The 19,398-nt window shown below is 33.9% G+C and overlaps 1 protein-coding gene across 1 annotated transcript in view; it reads right to left on the bottom strand.

Annotated features, from left to right (window-relative positions):
- Window positions 1–450: 450 nt before the first annotated feature.
- LOC111048141 overlaps window positions 451–19,398 on the bottom strand; it is a 29,973-nt gene continuing 11,025 nt past the window's right edge. The window contains exons 4-8 of the mRNA XM_022334006.2: window positions 18,663–18,771; window positions 12,553–12,688; window positions 6,159–6,282; window positions 3,567–3,726; window positions 451–648 (exon numbers count right to left, since the gene is read on the bottom strand). Coding sequence (XP_022189698.1) covers window positions 611–648; window positions 3,567–3,726; window positions 6,159–6,282; window positions 12,553–12,688; window positions 18,663–18,771 — 567 coding nt within the window. The 3' untranslated portion in view covers window positions 451–610. The remainder of the gene's footprint in view (window positions 649–3,566; window positions 3,727–6,158; window positions 6,283–12,552; window positions 12,689–18,662; window positions 18,772–19,398) is intronic.

The raw sequence follows: 19,398 nt of genomic DNA on the forward strand, positions 1-19,398 counted from the left end.
TTAATAAAACTGTATTAATAATAACGTTCATTTGAAATTCATTTTTATAACCTGAGGATGATGTAAACACTGAAACTATCTCTTATAATTTGTATTCCTTATCTATTTCTTTATTAATTTCAGAGGGTACTATAATTAATTGAATAGTTGTATTATGACACAATGAAACACTAGAAATTTGTATAGAGATATTACGAATTTAGTGATTTATTCCAGTTCTCCATTGCCCTATTTATAAATATTACTACATCTGAGTAACAACAGTACCTGAAGTTTTATCATGATTGATTTGATAGTCTCAATAATGAATTAAACAAAAACTGAATTGTCAACTACTATTATTTGTAATAACCAGTAGTAGTTGAGAATATCTTATTTGTTGTATTCATAAATATATTGAATAAATAAACTGAAAGGAAGACTGAAGGAAAGTAATGAAGAATACATCAATCAGGCTTCAGCAATCCATTTATTCAATCTATAATGGAAATGGCAAAGCAAAAATCTATGCGAAGCTACATGCTCTATGAAGATGGAATCAACTATATGTGAATTCTAAAATTTTTCATTCAGCTATAATTTGACTACAGTTTCAATAATTTTTCATCAATTAGAAGGTCAATGACTGGAAGGAGGATGCAACCACACCTGTAAAATTGAAAATAATAGAATTAAGTTAATAAATAGATGAAGTTAATGAATAAATAATATTACAGAACTACAGAATAACTTAGTGAAATAAGTATTATTTATAAGTATAGTAATAATATGAATAAAAATAAGAATCTCAGTACCCTATTTTTTAGTATTTTATCACAACATGTTTCAACATTCATGCCATTTTCAAGTGATATTGAAAATCTCCATTTTGAAAAATATATAAAAAATTTATATCACTTGGAAATGGCATGAATGTTGTAACATGTTTTTTAAAAAACATATAAGAGAGTGAAATCACTTGAAAAAGGCATCAATGTTGAAACATGTTGTGATAGAATAATTATTCAAAAAGGGTACTGAGATTTTTATTTTTATTCATATTACAAGTAGCCCCATACAGAAAAGAGACAATAGTAATAATACTACAGATTTTATATAGATTAAATGGTAAGTTAAATTAAAGAAATGTCCTAAAGATAACTATTGATGATAAATAATTATTAAATAACTATGAATAATATTGCTTATACAGAACTACAGTACAGAGTTTGAAATAATGAATATTATTATGAAACTATAGTGTAGTAAGGTACGGCTTTTAGGATAGGCCTACCTCTCAAATCTGATGGACCATTTAACTTATAGATAGTAGACTATAAATTACTATTATGAGATATAACTATATGTTATTTATAAAACATAAATTTAATGGTCAGTTAAATAATTGAAGAAGTGTCATGAAGATGATAATTATCAATAATAGATTAAATCAAATATTTGACCGAGCGAAGTGAGGTCTAAGATTCAAGTCGACGGTTTGGCATTTCTCTTAATGTTTAAATGTTTATAAATGTTTATATGTTGCGCATTTACGGCGAAACGCGGTAATAGATTTTCATGAAATTTGACAGGTATTATGTTCCTTTTTAAATTGCGCGTCGACGTATACACAAGGTTTTTTGAAATTTTTACATCTCAAGGATAATATAAAAGGAAAAAGAGCCTCCTTCATACGCCAATATTAGAGTAAAAATCAGACTAGAGAATTATTCACCATAAATCAGCTGACAAGTGATTACACAGATGTGTGGAGAAGCCAGTCTATTACTGTATTTGTATGAGGTCTATAGTTTCAATCAGGTACTTGTGGATGAGAATACTTCGTGAGGTCTACTGTTCACAGAACTACTAGTATCATTGATTTTACATAAATTTGGTAAGCACTGGGAATTTTATGTTCTGAGTAGGTCTATTTGAAGTTAATTTCTCATTATATTCTTGCAGTACAAAGATTTTTTAAATTTTTATAATTTTTTATGTTCAATTGGACATATAGATTAGGTTTTTGAAACACAATAGAATATAATATATCGAGTACCCTTTTATTTCATCAGTGTTGTGATAATATAAGATGGAACTTGATATAAATTTTATTGTGGATATATTGTTATATATTTATTTGTACAAAAACAAGTGAGTTACAAAGATATACAATTTATATATCAAAATTACATATTAGTTGATAAAATATAGAAGGGTACCGTACTTGATTTATATTCTTTGTGTTTCAATGCATTCAGTAGCACTGGAAATAAGAGTGAGATCATGTTTACTTATTACCGGTATAAATAATCTAAAGCTCGCATTTTGAATTAAACTTTGGATTTTTGGTGAATTTCTTAATTTGTGGTAAAGTATTGTCACTTTTGTGGAAAAAACGTTACACTCGAGGAAATACCTCTTTCTTTACGAGAAACCATGTAATAAATTCATATAAATTAAATAGAATAAATGTTTATTTCATCGATACACTTTCAAAATACAATATTCATACTCCCAATTGGATGATAATAGAATGTACTTCATCAATTAAATAATAATACTCTAAAATAATAAAAATTCAACTATCTATGACGAACTGCTAGTTGATAATTCGACTATTTTTGACGACACTACAGTCTAGATTCTGAATAATAGTTGAATTTATAAGTTATAAGTTATAATTTATAATTTGAATTAATCTGAATAATGATTAAAAACAAGTCTATTCGAAAATTAGACTGTAGTGTCGTCAAAAAAGAATCAAATAATAATAGTAAAGTATAATTAAAATGGTAATGGTACAGAGTGTTTAAAAAAAAACTTTATCAGTTAAGTTTAGTAGAAACTAGAATGAATCACAAATTGATTTAATGAAAGATTTTTGGTGAGAATAATAAAGAACTGAAAATTTTGTGAAGTGAACAACTACAAGACTCAACCTATTTCGGACTATACGGTATCTGAGAAAAAGTAAGATGTGCCACTATTGCAGAACGAAATACAGACACAGTCTAAACACAAGAAGCCTGTAATAATGGTTAAACTGAGAAGAAGTGAGATGTGCCACTATTGCAGAACTGACATCAACATTTTGCAGCAGAGTATTATGGGTGCATGGAAAGTTGGCAAGAAGAGCCAGTATTACACTACACACTCTGTTGAAGATTTGTACTATTAGCAGAGAAAACTCCTATAATATAATTATATTGTAATATTCTGTGCTATTAGGTGGATGGCACATCTGCTCCCTAGCGGAGACTATTGACACTAACAAAATGCCAGTATTACACAGCCGTAGAGCATCAAAATACAAGCTTTTGGTACAAAAATCTCAATTTTCAATTTTTTGAAGATGAAATTACATTACGTGAGCGATATGTAACCATAATTATATAAATTTGGGAGAGGAATAGCACAAGGTTACCTTATTTTTTCTCTACATATCATTTTGATTATGTACTTACTGTATGAATCAATAAAGGATGAAGAATTGCAAATGAAGTTTATAGATGAATGAATTACAAATAAATTTGATTAATGAATGAACTACACATGAATTTAATGAATAAATGAATAGAACGTACCACCAGCAGCTCCGGCTCCACTCTCTTGTCCAATCTTCCTGGTCAAGTCAGGCTTATCATCATCTCCCTTGGGGTAGGAATACACAATGTACTTGGACGACTTAACACCGGACTTGGAAACCACATTGGCAGTAGTCTTCAGCTTATAGTAGGGAGTGTTCTGTCATAAAAACACAAATTAAAAAGTTTTTAAAAATGAAGGGTACTACACGATTTTTATATTGTTCTTATTAAACACAAATTAATATCAATCAAATATGATATCTCACTATCATCATCATCATCACCATATCCTTCGCACTATAGTGAGGTCCACGTTATAATGGCAGTGGAGAAAGATAGGAGAACAACGTTGCCGATCCTCTGTCTTGTCAAAGCCTTCTATAGACGCTAGCTGATACAGATTTATTGATGTAATATCAACTGTTCATTCTCGTTTAAAATAATCAATTATATTTTATTAAACAAGAAATTATATTTTTCAATGATTCCATAATTAAGATGGAATATCTTGTTAATTAACTATTAATTCTACATTGTTGATAGACGATCTGGCAACAGAGCAAAGCGAGAAAGAAATAGCGCTATCTGCTTTGTTGAATGATAGACAAGGATAGCAATACCATTGCTAATCAAACACTGCCATTATAACGTGGACTTGACTATGGGTGAGTAGGCTAATCGTATACTGTTGCAAATATTAACGAATTTATATTCTAATTAAGAATTAAAATGGAATTCTAATAATTATAGAGTAGAATATTGATTGTCATTAATGTAGAAAACAAGAGAAGGCATGGACACATATTGAGTTTTGGGAATATTCAAATGAACAAGTTTTGAATTGACCCAATAACAATCACTAGCTTACCATCATTTGTATTGAAATGCTTGAAGGAATCAGTTTCAATTATTAGGCCTACCCATATTCACTACCGTAGCTTATCGTGTATTAAAAGTCTTGGAGGAATCAACATAATTTCAGCTCGATTTTTTTCTTACTAGATATGAAATATTATTCCAAATCAATACATCATATTGATTTCTCATTAGGCTACAAAGTTATAATATTCAATTTGTTGATATTAAGTTGGAATATTGAGTTTGTTTTTTGCTTCTGCAAAATTATCTCTTTAGTATGTGAATATTTTCTATTTTAGTGTTAATAATGTGAAATATTTATTCTTGTTTGGTTTTAAAGCATCCAAATTGTAGGACAAACTATGCTAGTTGATAATTCCTTTTTGAACTATTTTTGTCGACACTACAGTCTAGTTTCTGGATAATAGCTATTAAAAACTAGTCTATTCAAAAATTAGATTGTAGTATCGTTAAAAACGAATCAAATAATAATAATAAAGTAATAAAAATTTTAATAGAAAGTACAGAGTGTTTCAAAAATGACTTTACAACTTTAGTACAATCTACTCAGAAGAATTAATCACAAATTGATTTAATGAATGATTTTTTGTAAAAATAATTAAGGACTGAAAATTTTGTGAAGTGAACAGCTACAAGACTTAACCTATTTCGGACTATGTGTCACCTTATCAAAATTTGAGAGAGGAATAGCACAAGGTTACCTTATTTTTTCTCTCCCTATCATTTTGATGATGTACTTATTGAATGAATCAATTGAAATGCAACAAAGTTCAAATTCCGTCTTGATTTTCAAGTCATTCCTTCATCAGTCAATCAATGATTCATCAGGCCACTATTAAGGCTTCAGAACTATTGGAGCTCAATCCAATCTGACCATTATCAAGTCATCAAATTCTCATCTAGAATGATGTCTACCCTGTTGTCAATATTTGCAGTACCGTAGCCGAAAACTTCGGGCTGATTTACAGCATTTAATTTGGATTTTCGTTCAACAATGATCATTATCAAGTCATTTGTCGGGCTTTTCATAAGTGATTTGATTTGATTGGTATGGATATAGTGAGGTCCACGTTATAATGGCAGTATTTAAATTGGTATTGCCATCCTTGTCTATCATTCGACACAGCAGATAACGCTATCCTTTTCTAGCTCCACAACATTGCCAGGTGTTTTATTCTATGTCTTGAGTTTATTGTTAAAATCAAGGAACCTAGAGAACATTTTAGATATTAATGAATACATTAATGTATTTTAGATACATTGGGTACAAGATAAAGCCCGCTCGGCTCTCAATGCATCTAATAGAGTTGGGAAGTTTATTCCATTCACGACAAGCACTGCCAAGGAACGATTTAGAATAGATAGTTCGGTGATTAGGTATCCTAAGAGTATTAGCACCATTTCATTACTATGATATTGTAATGCAAATAAATGAATAAATTTCTAGTATGGGAAGCATCTATCCTCCTACCATCGGAAACAAATTTAAAATCATTTTTGGAATAATTAGGATTGCCATATTTCAAAGTACCTATCTCTAACAAGTTTGATTATTCTGAAACGTCTCTGATCGGGAAGCTTCAGGGTAGAACTAGCAATGTGTGCTGGGGTGATATGTTCATGGTTTTTCATGATTTTTTTGAAACTATTTCTTAATGTGCTGTTAATATGAAATATTGAAAATGATCAGAAATTAATTTCAAAACTTACGTCAGCTCCAGTGCAAATTTCAGTAGAGTAGACATTCTCCAATTTGGCAACGTCGCCAATGTTTATGTCAACTGATGGATAGCAGGAGTCCTCGAAGTTCTTTTCCAAAGGTTTGCAGCTTGCTCTAGAATTTTCAAAATTGAATCACTCATATTTTTCAACGGAAACACTTTATGGTTATAAAATTCATGGTAATCGAATTTGAAATTACTATTATAAAGTAGTTAGTATAAAACTCATTGACCGCTATGTGATTGGTTCGTATGACAAGAGTACTCTTTTTCATTTTTCTATATTTCTCCAAGATTCCAGATTCCCGATTTTTCTATTTCAAATATGGCATAAGATGAATAATTGGGATTTGTGTGTCAGATCTGAATTGACCCCTTAGATTTTGATACTAGATAGGGGTTGAGGAGTTTTTGGGTTAATGAAATTGTTCACCGTACTATTCAGGGTATTTTTTCTAATCATACAAACATGAATCGACTAGTTCATATATTTGAATACTAGTTAGGTGTTGAGGAGGGCTTTTGATAGCATTGGTACCTACCCATTCAGGTTATTTCTCTTTATTATACAAATTGAGTACCTTATAGGTTCTAATTCATTTATTTATTCATAGACAACAGACACAATTCAGGTGTAATGAAATTTTACAATAGATAATGGAGTAGCCTATGAAGTTTCTATGCTTATTATGAACTAAAATTGTAGGCTACGAGTGAAATTGTGTAAGATGCGTTTACACCAAAATTAATAACAAAATATTATCAACTTAATCCTTATAGATTCTATTAGATTGAACATATCTTATCCTACACATGATGAACATATGTGTTTGTCAAGTTCCGTTCAATCTAATAGAATCTATAAAGATTAAGTTATATTAACATTTTGTTAATAACTTTGGTGTAAACCCAGCTTAACATTATCTTGGACTGTGTTATCTATAAATAAATCCTATTTTAATAGCTATGTAGGTTGTAAGTTGCACATATGTTCCTCGCGAGGTTATTCTTTGAGCTAATTTCATTAATACAAATATGATTCTACTCTGAGATAGACAATAAATTGACTTGGAATCCATATAAATTGTAATGTGATAAAATCAAAAGATGATGATGTTAAATTCTGCAATATCTCTACAGGTTCAAACATATTGGTAAAGCCAAGTTGAAAATATTAAATTTACAAAAGATATAGTTTCAAATGGAAAGCTATTTATCGGACAAAAAGCAACACAAAATAACATATTTTACAAGACATGATAATGATTGTAGCTTGAATGTTTTTAGGAATGAGAGCACATTTAAAATGAGTCGTGATGATCTGAGAATGAGTTTGATCTTAAACTGATTGAAATAAGAAACCAAAACCCATGGAAGTAGAATCTAAAATTGGATTAGAGTGGAGAGGAACTCAATGCATGACGTGCTTCATAAGTCATACCATTGAGAAAAGCTTTTGAAATACTGATTAGAATATCAGAATTGAGCTATAGTACAGGCAGGTGTGTCAGTTTTGAAATGGAAGAAGAACCCTGAAGAGTTTCAAAGATCACAGAACTTAGAGATTGATTGATGATTCAAGCTGTGTTTACACCGAAGTTATTAACAAAATGTTAATAACTCAATCCTTATAGATTCCATTAGATTGAACGGAACTTGACAAACACATATGTTCATCATGTGTATGATAAGTTATGTTCAATCTAATAGAATCTATAAGGATTAAGTTATCAACATTTTGTTAATAACTTTGGTGTAAACGCAGCTTTAAAGGTGGAGAGAGAAGTTGTTCCCAGAAGCAATCAGGTCTCAAACTTTAGAACTTGCTAGAATTATAGAAATAAGTGGAGAAGTAGATGGAAAGTATGAAGTGAGATACACATCCAAACACAATAAATTGATAGAGACAATTAAGCCACAAAAATTCCAAAAAATACTTGTACTGTGTGTGAAACAATAATTATTGATACTTATCAATATTGATATTTCAACATATCTGATGATCAACTGAAACATTACAATAATTGAGACAATAAATAATCCTTCAATCGCAGATTGAGTTCTAGAAGTTTAGCAGGAGCTGAAAATCATGTAAAAATAGTAAAAGAACATGGAATAAGTTGGATTACACTGTACAATGAATTTTCGCTCTGTAGAGTATGGAGAGAATACTATAGGTTCTTATTAATTTATTTATACATTGATAGGTACATACAATATCATTCTCAACTATGAGAAATTGGGAAACGACTGTTCCTTTCCCAAATGTTTAAACATTTGCAGGCGGACAATGCTTGAACTCTCCCATTAGAAACAATGGTATATTCTTTCTACTGAGCAGAGATTATCTTTTCCTCCACCTACTTTTTTACATTTTCTGTCTAAAGTACTTACTTTACTCCCTGGAACATAATAATAAAGTGTCACTTTTTCGCTCTCGGTACTAAAGAACAGAAAAATTCCCTAGGGAGGAAAAGTAACATTTAAATAACATGGGAAGCATCTCTATTTTAAAAACGTACATTTGAAATAGGTTATAAGGTCTAAGCTCAGATGAGGAAGCTTATAGAGTAGTCATTAAACCAACTAAATTGAATACCTCAACCAGACATTTGATCAATATATGAAATTTATGTTTGTATGCTAAAATTATTATTAAAAGCTTCATATCACTATACTAAAAAAATGTATAATTTTTTTTATTCCATGTTATTCAAAATACCAGCCTTTTAAACTAATCAAATTTGAAACGGGAACTTCATGATAGCTGTAGTTGTGGCGGCCATTGTTGTTACAACTTTTGCAGACAATAGCGCATAGCGCTGTCGGCGGAGAACTGTGATTACAAGCCAGCTGTTTCTGTCCACTTTTTAGATTATGTTGTAACACATTGTTTGGTCACGTACGTTTTTAAAAATTATTTTATTTGCAATTTTTATAACAATGTAGGTGGAGAAAAAAAGTTGTGTATATCAAGAGTGAAAAATGCTTTTTCCTCCACCTACTATCAAAAGTCTCATTTTACACCCTGGAATCGAATACTAAAGTACTACTTTTCCTCCCATGGGACTAAAAATAATTCCCAGCGGGAAAAGTGATCACTTTTACTCCCAAGGGAGTAAAAATAAACCCATAAGATTAACATGGGAAGAAGTCCGACAACGCCGCGATTGAAGAATGAGGAATGTGGCAACACTGTCGTGGTCGGTAGAGGAAAAGTAAAAGAGCTCTATTTCGATCTTTGGAATATTTTAGCTCTAGGAAATAAGTAGCTCTATTTCGATTGTTAGGTTATGTTCAACCGTTGGTGGATATGAAAAAGTACACACCTCTAACGTCATCGGCATCTCTACGAGAGCGTTCATCTAAAGGTACGTTTTCGTTTATGCGAACTTTTCCGCAGTCGACGACGGCAAGCATTGTTGACATTCATATTGTCCAATTTTTAAGTGTGCTAAAAGAGCTCTATTTCGATCTTTGGAATATTTTAGCTCTAGGAAATAAGTAGCTCTATTTCGATTGTTAGGTTATGTTCAACCGTTGGTGGATATGAAAAAGTACACACCTCTAACGTGGATATGAAAAAGTACACACCTCTAACGTCATTGGCATCTCTACGAGAGCGTTCATCTAAAGGTACGTTTTCGTTTATGCGAACTTTTATTTAATTATTCAATATACAAATTATTCATTGTTATAGGTATTGGTGTAGGTGGAGGAAAAATGTTGTGTGCATCACGGGACTAAAGTACTTATTCTCCCTCAGGGAAATTGTCAACAGTTTCCCTCAGGGAGAAAAAGTTGCACTTTAGTCCCTAGATGCACAAATAACTATTTCTCCCTCAGGAAAATTGTTGTCCTCGGCTTCAAACATTTCCCTCAGGGAGAAAAAACAGTACTTTTCACTCTAGATATACAAATAACTATTTCTGTTGAGGTTTACTGCTTTGCTCTTATTTATCTGAAAATTGAAAAATAAGATAATAATGGTAGGCTACCATTTTTTCACAACATTGCTAATTCCTGGATTGAAAGTCAATTAGCAAGTCAAAGTTAAGTGGTACTTCAATTTTTCAATCTCCAGATGGAGAAGAGATCCTTAGGCTAGGCACACACTAGTTAGTCAATACAAGACAAGAGATGATCAGACACGTTTAGTCACAATACTTCACATATAGTTGCTTATAAAGACATGTCTAATTGCAATGTGAGTTGCGTCACAAGCAGCTGTGTGAAGTATTTTGACTAAACGTCTGATCATGTCTTGTTTTGTTTTGACTAACTGGTGTGCGCCTAGTCTTAGAGTAAATAGCTTGAAATTCAGCCACAAATAATATAAGGTTCCAAAATTCATAGATTACTGTATCAATAGAGCTTGAATAAGAAGCTCATTAGTAGATCACTGGTGTCTTTTGTTTATATTTAGAATAATGATAAAGTTTGATATGAACATTCACAGAAGTTCCAATTAGAATGGTTTTATTTCTTTAGTTAATAGTTGGGATACAGTAGATATCATGCTTAACTTAACTCGTTTTCAAAATTCGATTCTCAACAATGTCCAGTTGCAAACAACAAAGCCAATTCCTGGATTGCGAGTGAATGATTCTGTATTATCAATAAAGACCCAAAAGTTGAAAATTTTCTCTTCAAGACCTATTGAGATTTACATCAAACTGTCAACATCGGTTGAAATGGAAGCATTTGTGTTATTCTCAGATAATGCTGGAAGTATGTAGTGAATTCCTTTATAACTCCAGAATCATACCACAGACAATAGAGTATTCTCTTTTAGTTGACTAGTATTGTAAACATTTGTACAGTCACGAAAAAAGATCGGCTGCTACTCCAAGTTTTTTCTTGTGATTGGACCAATAATATTATCTATAGTGAGGTCCACGTTATAATGGTAGTATTTCATAAACATTGGTGTTGCTATCCTTGTCAATCATTCGACAAAGCAGATAGCTCCACGGTATTTAGATGGCTAAATCCTTATAGCTCTATCCTTCCCAAGTTCCCGTTGCCAGATCATTTTTTAGCATTTCAGAGATATGATTAATTAGCAAAATATTGAATACGGTATCAGTTAATAGAATTTATTATCCTATAATTGGAAAATTAAAAACATCATTGCAGCAATTGAAAAACTTTTTTTTAATGTAAGCAGACAATTTTAATAGTTAAGCAAGTAGTATTCCTTTTTTTGACATCTTGTTAGTTTAAGTATGCAGTTTTGAATAATATTTATTATTTATATTCATGTAAAAATTATGTGATGCTGTAATAGTTATTTAAGGGCCCCATACACTAGGGAACGTGGATCGGCGAACTTGGTTCTTGCGAACCAAGTTCCCGAGTGTATATGGAAAATTGGCGTACCGCGAACCAAATTCGTGACAAATTTGGTCTTCAATCTGGATGATTAAAAATTGTGTTTGATTCGTCCGTCAGGGCGATATATTCTATCTATATATATTCAATATATTTTCTTCCCACAGCAGCTGCAAACTTTGAAACACCCATCTTTAGACCACGAAAGACACTGAAGTAACGAATGGTTGTTCGCTTTCCTCACTAAAGGGTGTGGGCAAATCCTACACGAACTTGGTTCTCCGAACCAAGTTCGCTAGTGTATGGGGCCCTTTACTGTTCATGATTGAAAAATTGTTTCGTTTCAAATTATTGTATTCTATTGATGTCAAAATAAAGAACCATTTGATTTGATTTGAAATATATATTCTTGACGAATAAAATATAATTGGAGATAAGAATAAACACATATGTGTTTATATATATTAATAATATATATTACATCAGATATACCGGTATCAGCTATTCTCTATAGAAGGCAGAGAATCGGCAACTTTGTTCTATCGTTCTCCACTGCCATTATAACGTGGACCCCATTTTAGTCCATTTAAAACTACCTCCGATTTGGAGGGACATGCCGAGCAGCCAATAACTGTGATGAATAGAGTCATGAAAAGAAGCGCAGTTGCCAAGTTGTCGATCAGACTCAGTCGATGCAGTGCTTTCTGAGAGGAAACTAGGTATGAGTATCATGATATCTTGAACACTCACTTCTAGACTAAAGACTATAGAACACTGTCCGTTGGTACGGCAACATCGCCACCGCTGTATCTCTACCTTTCTCTGCTCCGCATATCCCTCCAAGTCAAGGGGTTTTTTAATTGGACTATAATAATTATTGTCTGTTATTGGTGTGTGTATAATTGGATGTATATGATGGTGTGTATATAATTATTGTCTGTAATTATGGTATGTATATAATTGCCTGTATAAACTTAATGATGGTGTGTATATAATTGTCTGTTATTGTGGTATGAATACTCGATTGTCTGTGATGATAGGGTACTCACTTGGCACCAGTAAGAAGAGATGAGTAGAGAGGGTGTGAGAAGGCAGAGGAGTAGAGGGAGTTGTAACTGTCATAGGTGGTTTCTGCCTTGGCAACCGCCTGCCACAAGGCGTTCTCGTCAATGTCCAGGTCCTTTTCTGCAACATAAAACAGCTGATCAAGTGTCAAATTTGTATCAGTTAACAGCTGATGAGGTGCAGGATTTTAAACTATAGTGAGGTTCACTTTATAATGGCAGTATTTGACTAACATTGGTGTTCCTATACCTTGTCTATCATTCGACAAAGCAGATAGTGCTATTCTTTTCAAGATCGACAACTTTGCCAGATCGTTTATCATCAACGATGAAAAATAATTAATAAACAGCATATTCAATTTAAATCATTGAAATTTATCATCAGATCATTGAGAAATATATACTATCTTGAAGAATCTATATAATAAGAGAGAGTAGGGTTGTGTTTGTTCGTTTGTTCGCATCAAAACATGTCAACTTGTGAACTGCATACCGGAAAAACGGGAATGATTCAGATCTTCAAATTTTGCACATAGAGTCTGAAAATATCAATCTCGTGCACCTCGAAGCCCAGATTTCAATCTTCCTTCTAGATTTTTCAGAAATTATGTTCAAATTTCATTCATGGGACATATGGGATGAAATAGAATGAAATATTACAATGAAGTGTTTCCTTTATGAAATAGAAACAAGGAAAAAAATCTGCTTGAAAGTGGAGAGTTTAGAGTATATCACAATGTTCACTCTGAGAGTTTAGATAATGTATCATATCAGGGGTGCGAATAAGCCTGGTTTTCATTAGTGGAGTTAGTGGTAGAATTTTCCCTGGGCAAGTACTAACTATCTTGTCATCTCTCCCAATGAAAACGTTCTTGGTAGAGTACTAGTTTCTAATAGAGTAGAGTGAGATAGCACCGTGGGATAGTACTCTACCACTTGCCTCCCTCCACCACATCTTCTCATTCTACTCTACCACCACTATCCTAATGAAAACAGTCTAGAGCTAGTAGTATTTCAAGGTTAGTTTTGTTCACTAGATAACACACTTTACCTACTATTCTTAATTGTAGTGAAAACAGTTACCCGACCAAGTGGAGTAGAGTAGAGTTAGCATGCCAGTTACTCGAGCACTAACCCTACTAGTGAGAACAAGGCTATAAGGGGGCTTGGACGCAGACTGAGTCCTTAGAATTCTTGTGTCTATCAATTATTATTCTTGGGGAAGGTCCATGAAATCAGCAGTGTTTAGAATGACTATTTTTCATGAGGTGTAGCCGCTGAATTTTTGGACAAATTTTCCGATTACCGGGGGTGGTGTGTCCATGGGCTTGAGGGGGCTGTTCACCCTTGATTATATTCTTTACTCTCTATTTCAAATCAGGGAGCAGATTTATATTTAATTTAATAAATAATTGTGGTTTTGTATTGGATTTAATTCAAAATAGAAAATATCTCACCAATGTCCAATTTCTTGTGGTTTAGTGAGTAGTATTCACCGGCGTTCTTAGTCTCACGGGTTCTGCCAGAAACAGCATGGCCTGAGGTTGTCAAAAAGTAGAAGTTCCTCTAGAAAAACAACAATTTGAAATATTAATTTAACTCTTAAAAAGTTTCCACATTTTTATTGCACTCCTCCAGTTTGCATACTTTTCTCGATTCAAGCTCATATGACACCATCTTAAAAATGTCTCAAAAGAATGCAATAAACTGTACTCTCGCTCACTCTCTCCCACTAACTCTCTCTCTCATACTCTCTCACAAACTCTCTCACTCACTCTGTCTGTCTCTCTCTCTCTCTCTCTATGATGACTGAGTTGGAGGAACGCGGCATGGATCCCATCTGCTGGCTGTCCCAACACATAGGACTGTTATGTACAACAAGTCGTTCCTTGTGACAGCCGTAGTTTGTGGAATTCTCTGCCTGCTGAGCTAAGGCTTGTTGAGGGACATCGTCGGTTCGGTGCGGCTGTCTTGCGGTGGATCAGAGGTGGTGGACTCGGCTGGAATGTTCACTAGATCTTAACGTGTGTGTTAGTGTGTGTGTGTGTGTGTGTGTGTCCTTTCTTCCTTCTTCAATTTATCTCCTTTCTTCTTCTTTCCTCTATCGAAATGATCTATGGATTTTGAACTGACGTTTCTTCCGTTTTCACTTTTCAGTTTTTCTCTTTTTCTCATGGTATTATTTTCACTGATTCAAATAAGAAAGAATTTTTTTTTTTTTTCTTTCTTTCATTCGCTATTTGAAAATTTTATTTTTTGTAAATTGTTTTATTTTATCTTATAATATTTGTTGTATAGTGTTTTAGTTTTACTTAGAATTGTATTGGAGGGTTAAGTGTAAGAGAGGGCCGGCTGCGCCCTAACTTCGCCCTCCTAGGTTTTTAATAAAGGCAGCTAATCAATCAATCAATCAATCTCTCTCTATGATGACTGAGTTACTATATATACTCTCTATTTTAGATATATACACTCTATTACTCTAGAGCACTGCATGACAAATATTCACCCCTTCCTCTCCATTCTTCATTCCATTCATTCATCCATTTTCCACATCCCATCTCCATTCTACATAATACATATTCATCTTCCCATCTCAAGATGTTTTGTTCTTCAGTATAGTATATTGTCAATATTTTTCAATGAATTTCTGAAGTTTTAATTTAATCCCGCCCTATAACATATGTTCCATTTATCTAATTTTGATTATTAATGGAATATTGTATTCACTATTACTCATTCTAATAATATTACATTCATTCATTCATTCTCTGTCGAGTCGATAATGAACGCAGAGTAGACGTAATATTTTCAAGCTCCTTTAAGTTTGCTATTTGACTGGGGGTATTTCTGAAGCTATTTTATTGAAATTTGGTGGAAGTGTACAAGTAGTGCTGTTCGTTCCATTTATCTCATCATTTCTTTAGTAGTGAGTTTTACAGTGCTGAATAATTCACGGATGGATAATTTTGAGTAATTCACTTACTGCAATGTATTTTATTCATTATATCATTATTAGTCATCATTTAATCAAACTATTATTCATCTATCATCCAATTGATATTCTGCACACTTCAATAACATCATTTCATATATTCTCACCCAGAGTTAATTTACTCTTCATAAAAATGGGGCTTGATTTTTGTCTTAACATTAATTATTAATCCTATGAACGTATCCGATCTGAAGCACTTGCTGGATGGTCATCCTTCTTCTCTGAAGCTATTCCACATAAATGCCGAATCTTTACCTGCTCACTTTGATGACTTCAAAGAGTTATTTAATAAAGTACTAAAACCAGATATTGTCGGCATAAGCGAATCATGGCTTAACCATCGCTGCACTCTAATTCATTCGATATGCCCGACTTTTGCCTCCTACGAAATGACAGAATTGGTAAGGCGAGGGGTGGGGTGGCAGTTTATGTTAGATCTTCCCTATCTCCACGGCTTGTTGTCTCTTCCCCCCAGCCTTATTCCAACTCACCGGAATTTTTATTTGTTGAGGTTGGCTTAGGAGGAGTAAGAGTACTTATTGGAATTGTATACAGACCTCCAAAGCGGGTCGTTTGAATATACTTGAGGATGCTCTGTTGGAAATAATGCATAATTATCAGCACATAATCATACTTGGTGACTTTAATTCTGATTTATTAAAAGAAAATTCTGAAAAACGTCAGCTTGTCACAATGGCTGAATCATTAAATCTGCATATCCTCAATAAAATCAAACCAACTTATCACTTACCTAACTCACACACGTTGCTTGATTTGGCTATTGTAAGTGATCTTGATTATGTATCCATCTATGGCCAGGAACCGGCGACTTGCTTTTCTATGCATGACATGATTTTTGTTGTTTACAATCTGATCCATAACCAGCAGGCACCCTATACCTTCTCTTACAGAAGCTTCAAGCATTTTGATTCGGAGAGATTTTTGTTTGATGCTTATAATATGCCATGGCACTCTATTGTTCAAGTTGATAATATTGACGATAAAATCATCACATTCAACAGTATGATTCATGAGATTTTCGATAGACATGCTCCTCTGCGGACTTCTCAGTTCAAGCATAAGCCTGAGCCGTGGATTGATGCGGAAATATTGAATGCAAGACGAGAGCGTGATAGGGCTCGCAGAACTTTTAGCAGGACAAGCTGCAATTCCGACTACAATGCATTCAAGACTTTGCGTAATCGAGTCAAGTCACTCTGTCGAAATGCAAAGCTTAGATTCTATCATCGGCAATTTAATCAGAGCAACTCTGCTTCCACTTTGTGGGAAAATGTGCGAAGGCTGGGCGCTCATCCCAGTAAGTCTAAGGCAATATAAATGTTCCTCTCAATGATCTTAACAATTTTTTTACTGCACAATCTTCTCAATCTACATCTAACGAGTTCGATGATCCTGTCAGTCAGACTGTCCTTCAATTCAATCATGACCCACCAGAAAATCAGTTCTACTTCTCCTATGTTATTCCTTCGACTATTTCTCACATAATACTATCAAGCTGCAAAAATTCGAAAGGCATTGATGGCATTCCCATATTGTTTTATAAGAAAACTCTTCCCATTATTCTTCCCTCGTTGACTCATATTTTCAATTTTTCTCTACAGAACGGAGTTTTCCCTTGTTTATGGAAGTACTCTATTGTTCGACCTATCCCTAAAATCCGCAACCCTACTGAACCTGGGGACTGGAGAGCAATTTATTTTTTGTGTTCGATTTCAAAGGCTCTGGAGAGAATTGTGCACATGCAGGTGAATTCTCACTTGAATGAATTGGGTTTCTTTTCGAAGTACCAATCTGGTTTTCGCCCCAACTTCAGTACTAGCACTGCTCTTGTGCGCATCACTGATGACTTGCGGTTAGCTATGGACAAGCGACAGGTAACAGTCCTTGTGCAGTTTGATTTTCGAAAAGCATTTGATAATGTGTCACATCTCTTACTTCTTCGGAAGTTGAAGCATCAATGCCACTTGTCTGCGTCAGTAGTTGCCTGGTTCTCATCATACCTTTCAGGTCGCTTTCAGGCTGTTAGTGATGACTCGGGCAATATGTCAGCTTGGTCTCCGGTTTCGCGGGGTGTACCGCAGGGATCCGTGCTTGGCCCATTACTTTTCTCAATATTCATAAATAATGCACCTTTGGTCTTTCAGGATTGTTCTTTCCACCTCTTTGCAGATGACCTAATCATCTATTCCCATACATCAGTAGAGAACATTGCCAACTGCATAGAGCATATGAATCAGAATGTGTCTTCCCTCCTTCAATGGGCTACAGCTCATGAGCTTGTCATTAATCCCGTGAAAACCAAGACTTCGATTTTTGGCTTCTCCAGACTTCTCAACCGGATCGAGTTGGATAGGATTCCTGCAATTGTGGTTGGTGATGTGCAGGTGGCTTACTCTAAGTGCTTAAAATCCTGGGTATCTATCTTGATGAAACTCTTAGTTGGAGAGATCAGACTACTCATTTGTGCAACCGTGTATTCGCTGGAATGCATCAGTTTAAAAGGCTCAAAAACTTCCTGCCCAGGAGCATCAGAATTCTATTGGTGAGGTCATTGATCCAGCCCTTGCTGGATTATTGCTGTTTGGCTTACATCGATATCACAGCGGAACAGAATACTAGGTTGCAGAGGTCACTAAATTATGCCGTCCGGTTCATCTTTGACGTGAGGCGTGATGACCACATCACTCCTTTCTTCGAGGAGCTAAGGTGGCTCAAGTTGGTGGAGCGGCGAAAGTATTTTCTTCTCGTTCTAACCTACAGGCTCATAGTGAGAACAAGGCTATAAGGGGGCTTGGACGCAGACTGAGTCCTTAGAATTCTTGTGTCTATCAATTATTATTCTTGGGGAAGGTCCATGAAATCAGCAGTGTTTAGAATGACTATTTTTCATGAGGTGTAGCCGCTGAATTTTTGGACAAATTTTCCGATTACCGGGGGTGGTGTGTCCATGGGCTTGAGGGGGCTGTTCACCCTTGATTATATTCTTTACTCTCTATTTCAAATCAGGGAGCAGATTTATATTTAATTTAATAAATAATTGTGGTTTTGTATTGGATTTAATTCAAAATAGAAAATATCTCACCAATGTCCAATTTCTTGTGGTTTAGTGAGTAGTATTCACCGGCGTTCTTAGTCTCACGGGTTCTGCCAGAAACAGCATGGCCTGAGGTTGTCAAAAAGTAGAAGTTCCTCTAGAAAAACAACAATTTGAAATATTAATTTAACTCTTAAAAAGTTTCCAAATTTTTATTGCACTCCTCCAGTTTGCATACTTTTCTCGATTCAAGCTCATATGACACCATCTTAAAAATGTCTCAAAAGAATGCAATAAACTGTACTCTCGCTCACTCTCTCCCACTAACTCTCTCTCTCATACTCTCTCACAAACTCTCTCACTCACTCTGTCTGTCTCTCTCTCTCTCTCTCTATGATGACTGAGTTACTATATAAGTATATATACTCTCTATTTTAGATATATACACTCTATTACTCTAGAGCACTGCATGACAAATATTCACCCCTTCCTCTCCATTCTTCATTCCATTCAATCATCCATTTTCCACATCCCATCTCCATTCTACATAATACATATTCATCTTCCCATCTCAAGATGTTTTGTTCTTCAGTATAGTATATTGTCAATATTTTTCAATGAATTTCTGAAGTTTTAATTTAATCCCACCGTATAACATTTGTTCCATTTATCTAATTTTGATTATTAATGGAATATTGTATTCGCTATTACTCATTCTAATAATATTACATTCATTCATTCATCCCGTAATTCTAAGATTCAAATCAACTAGTTTTCAACTTAT

Source organism: Nilaparvata lugens, chromosome 5, assembly GCF_014356525.2.
Source record: "Nilaparvata lugens isolate BPH chromosome 5, ASM1435652v1, whole genome shotgun sequence".
Lineage (NCBI taxonomy): Eukaryota > Metazoa > Arthropoda > Insecta > Hemiptera > Delphacidae > Nilaparvata > Nilaparvata lugens.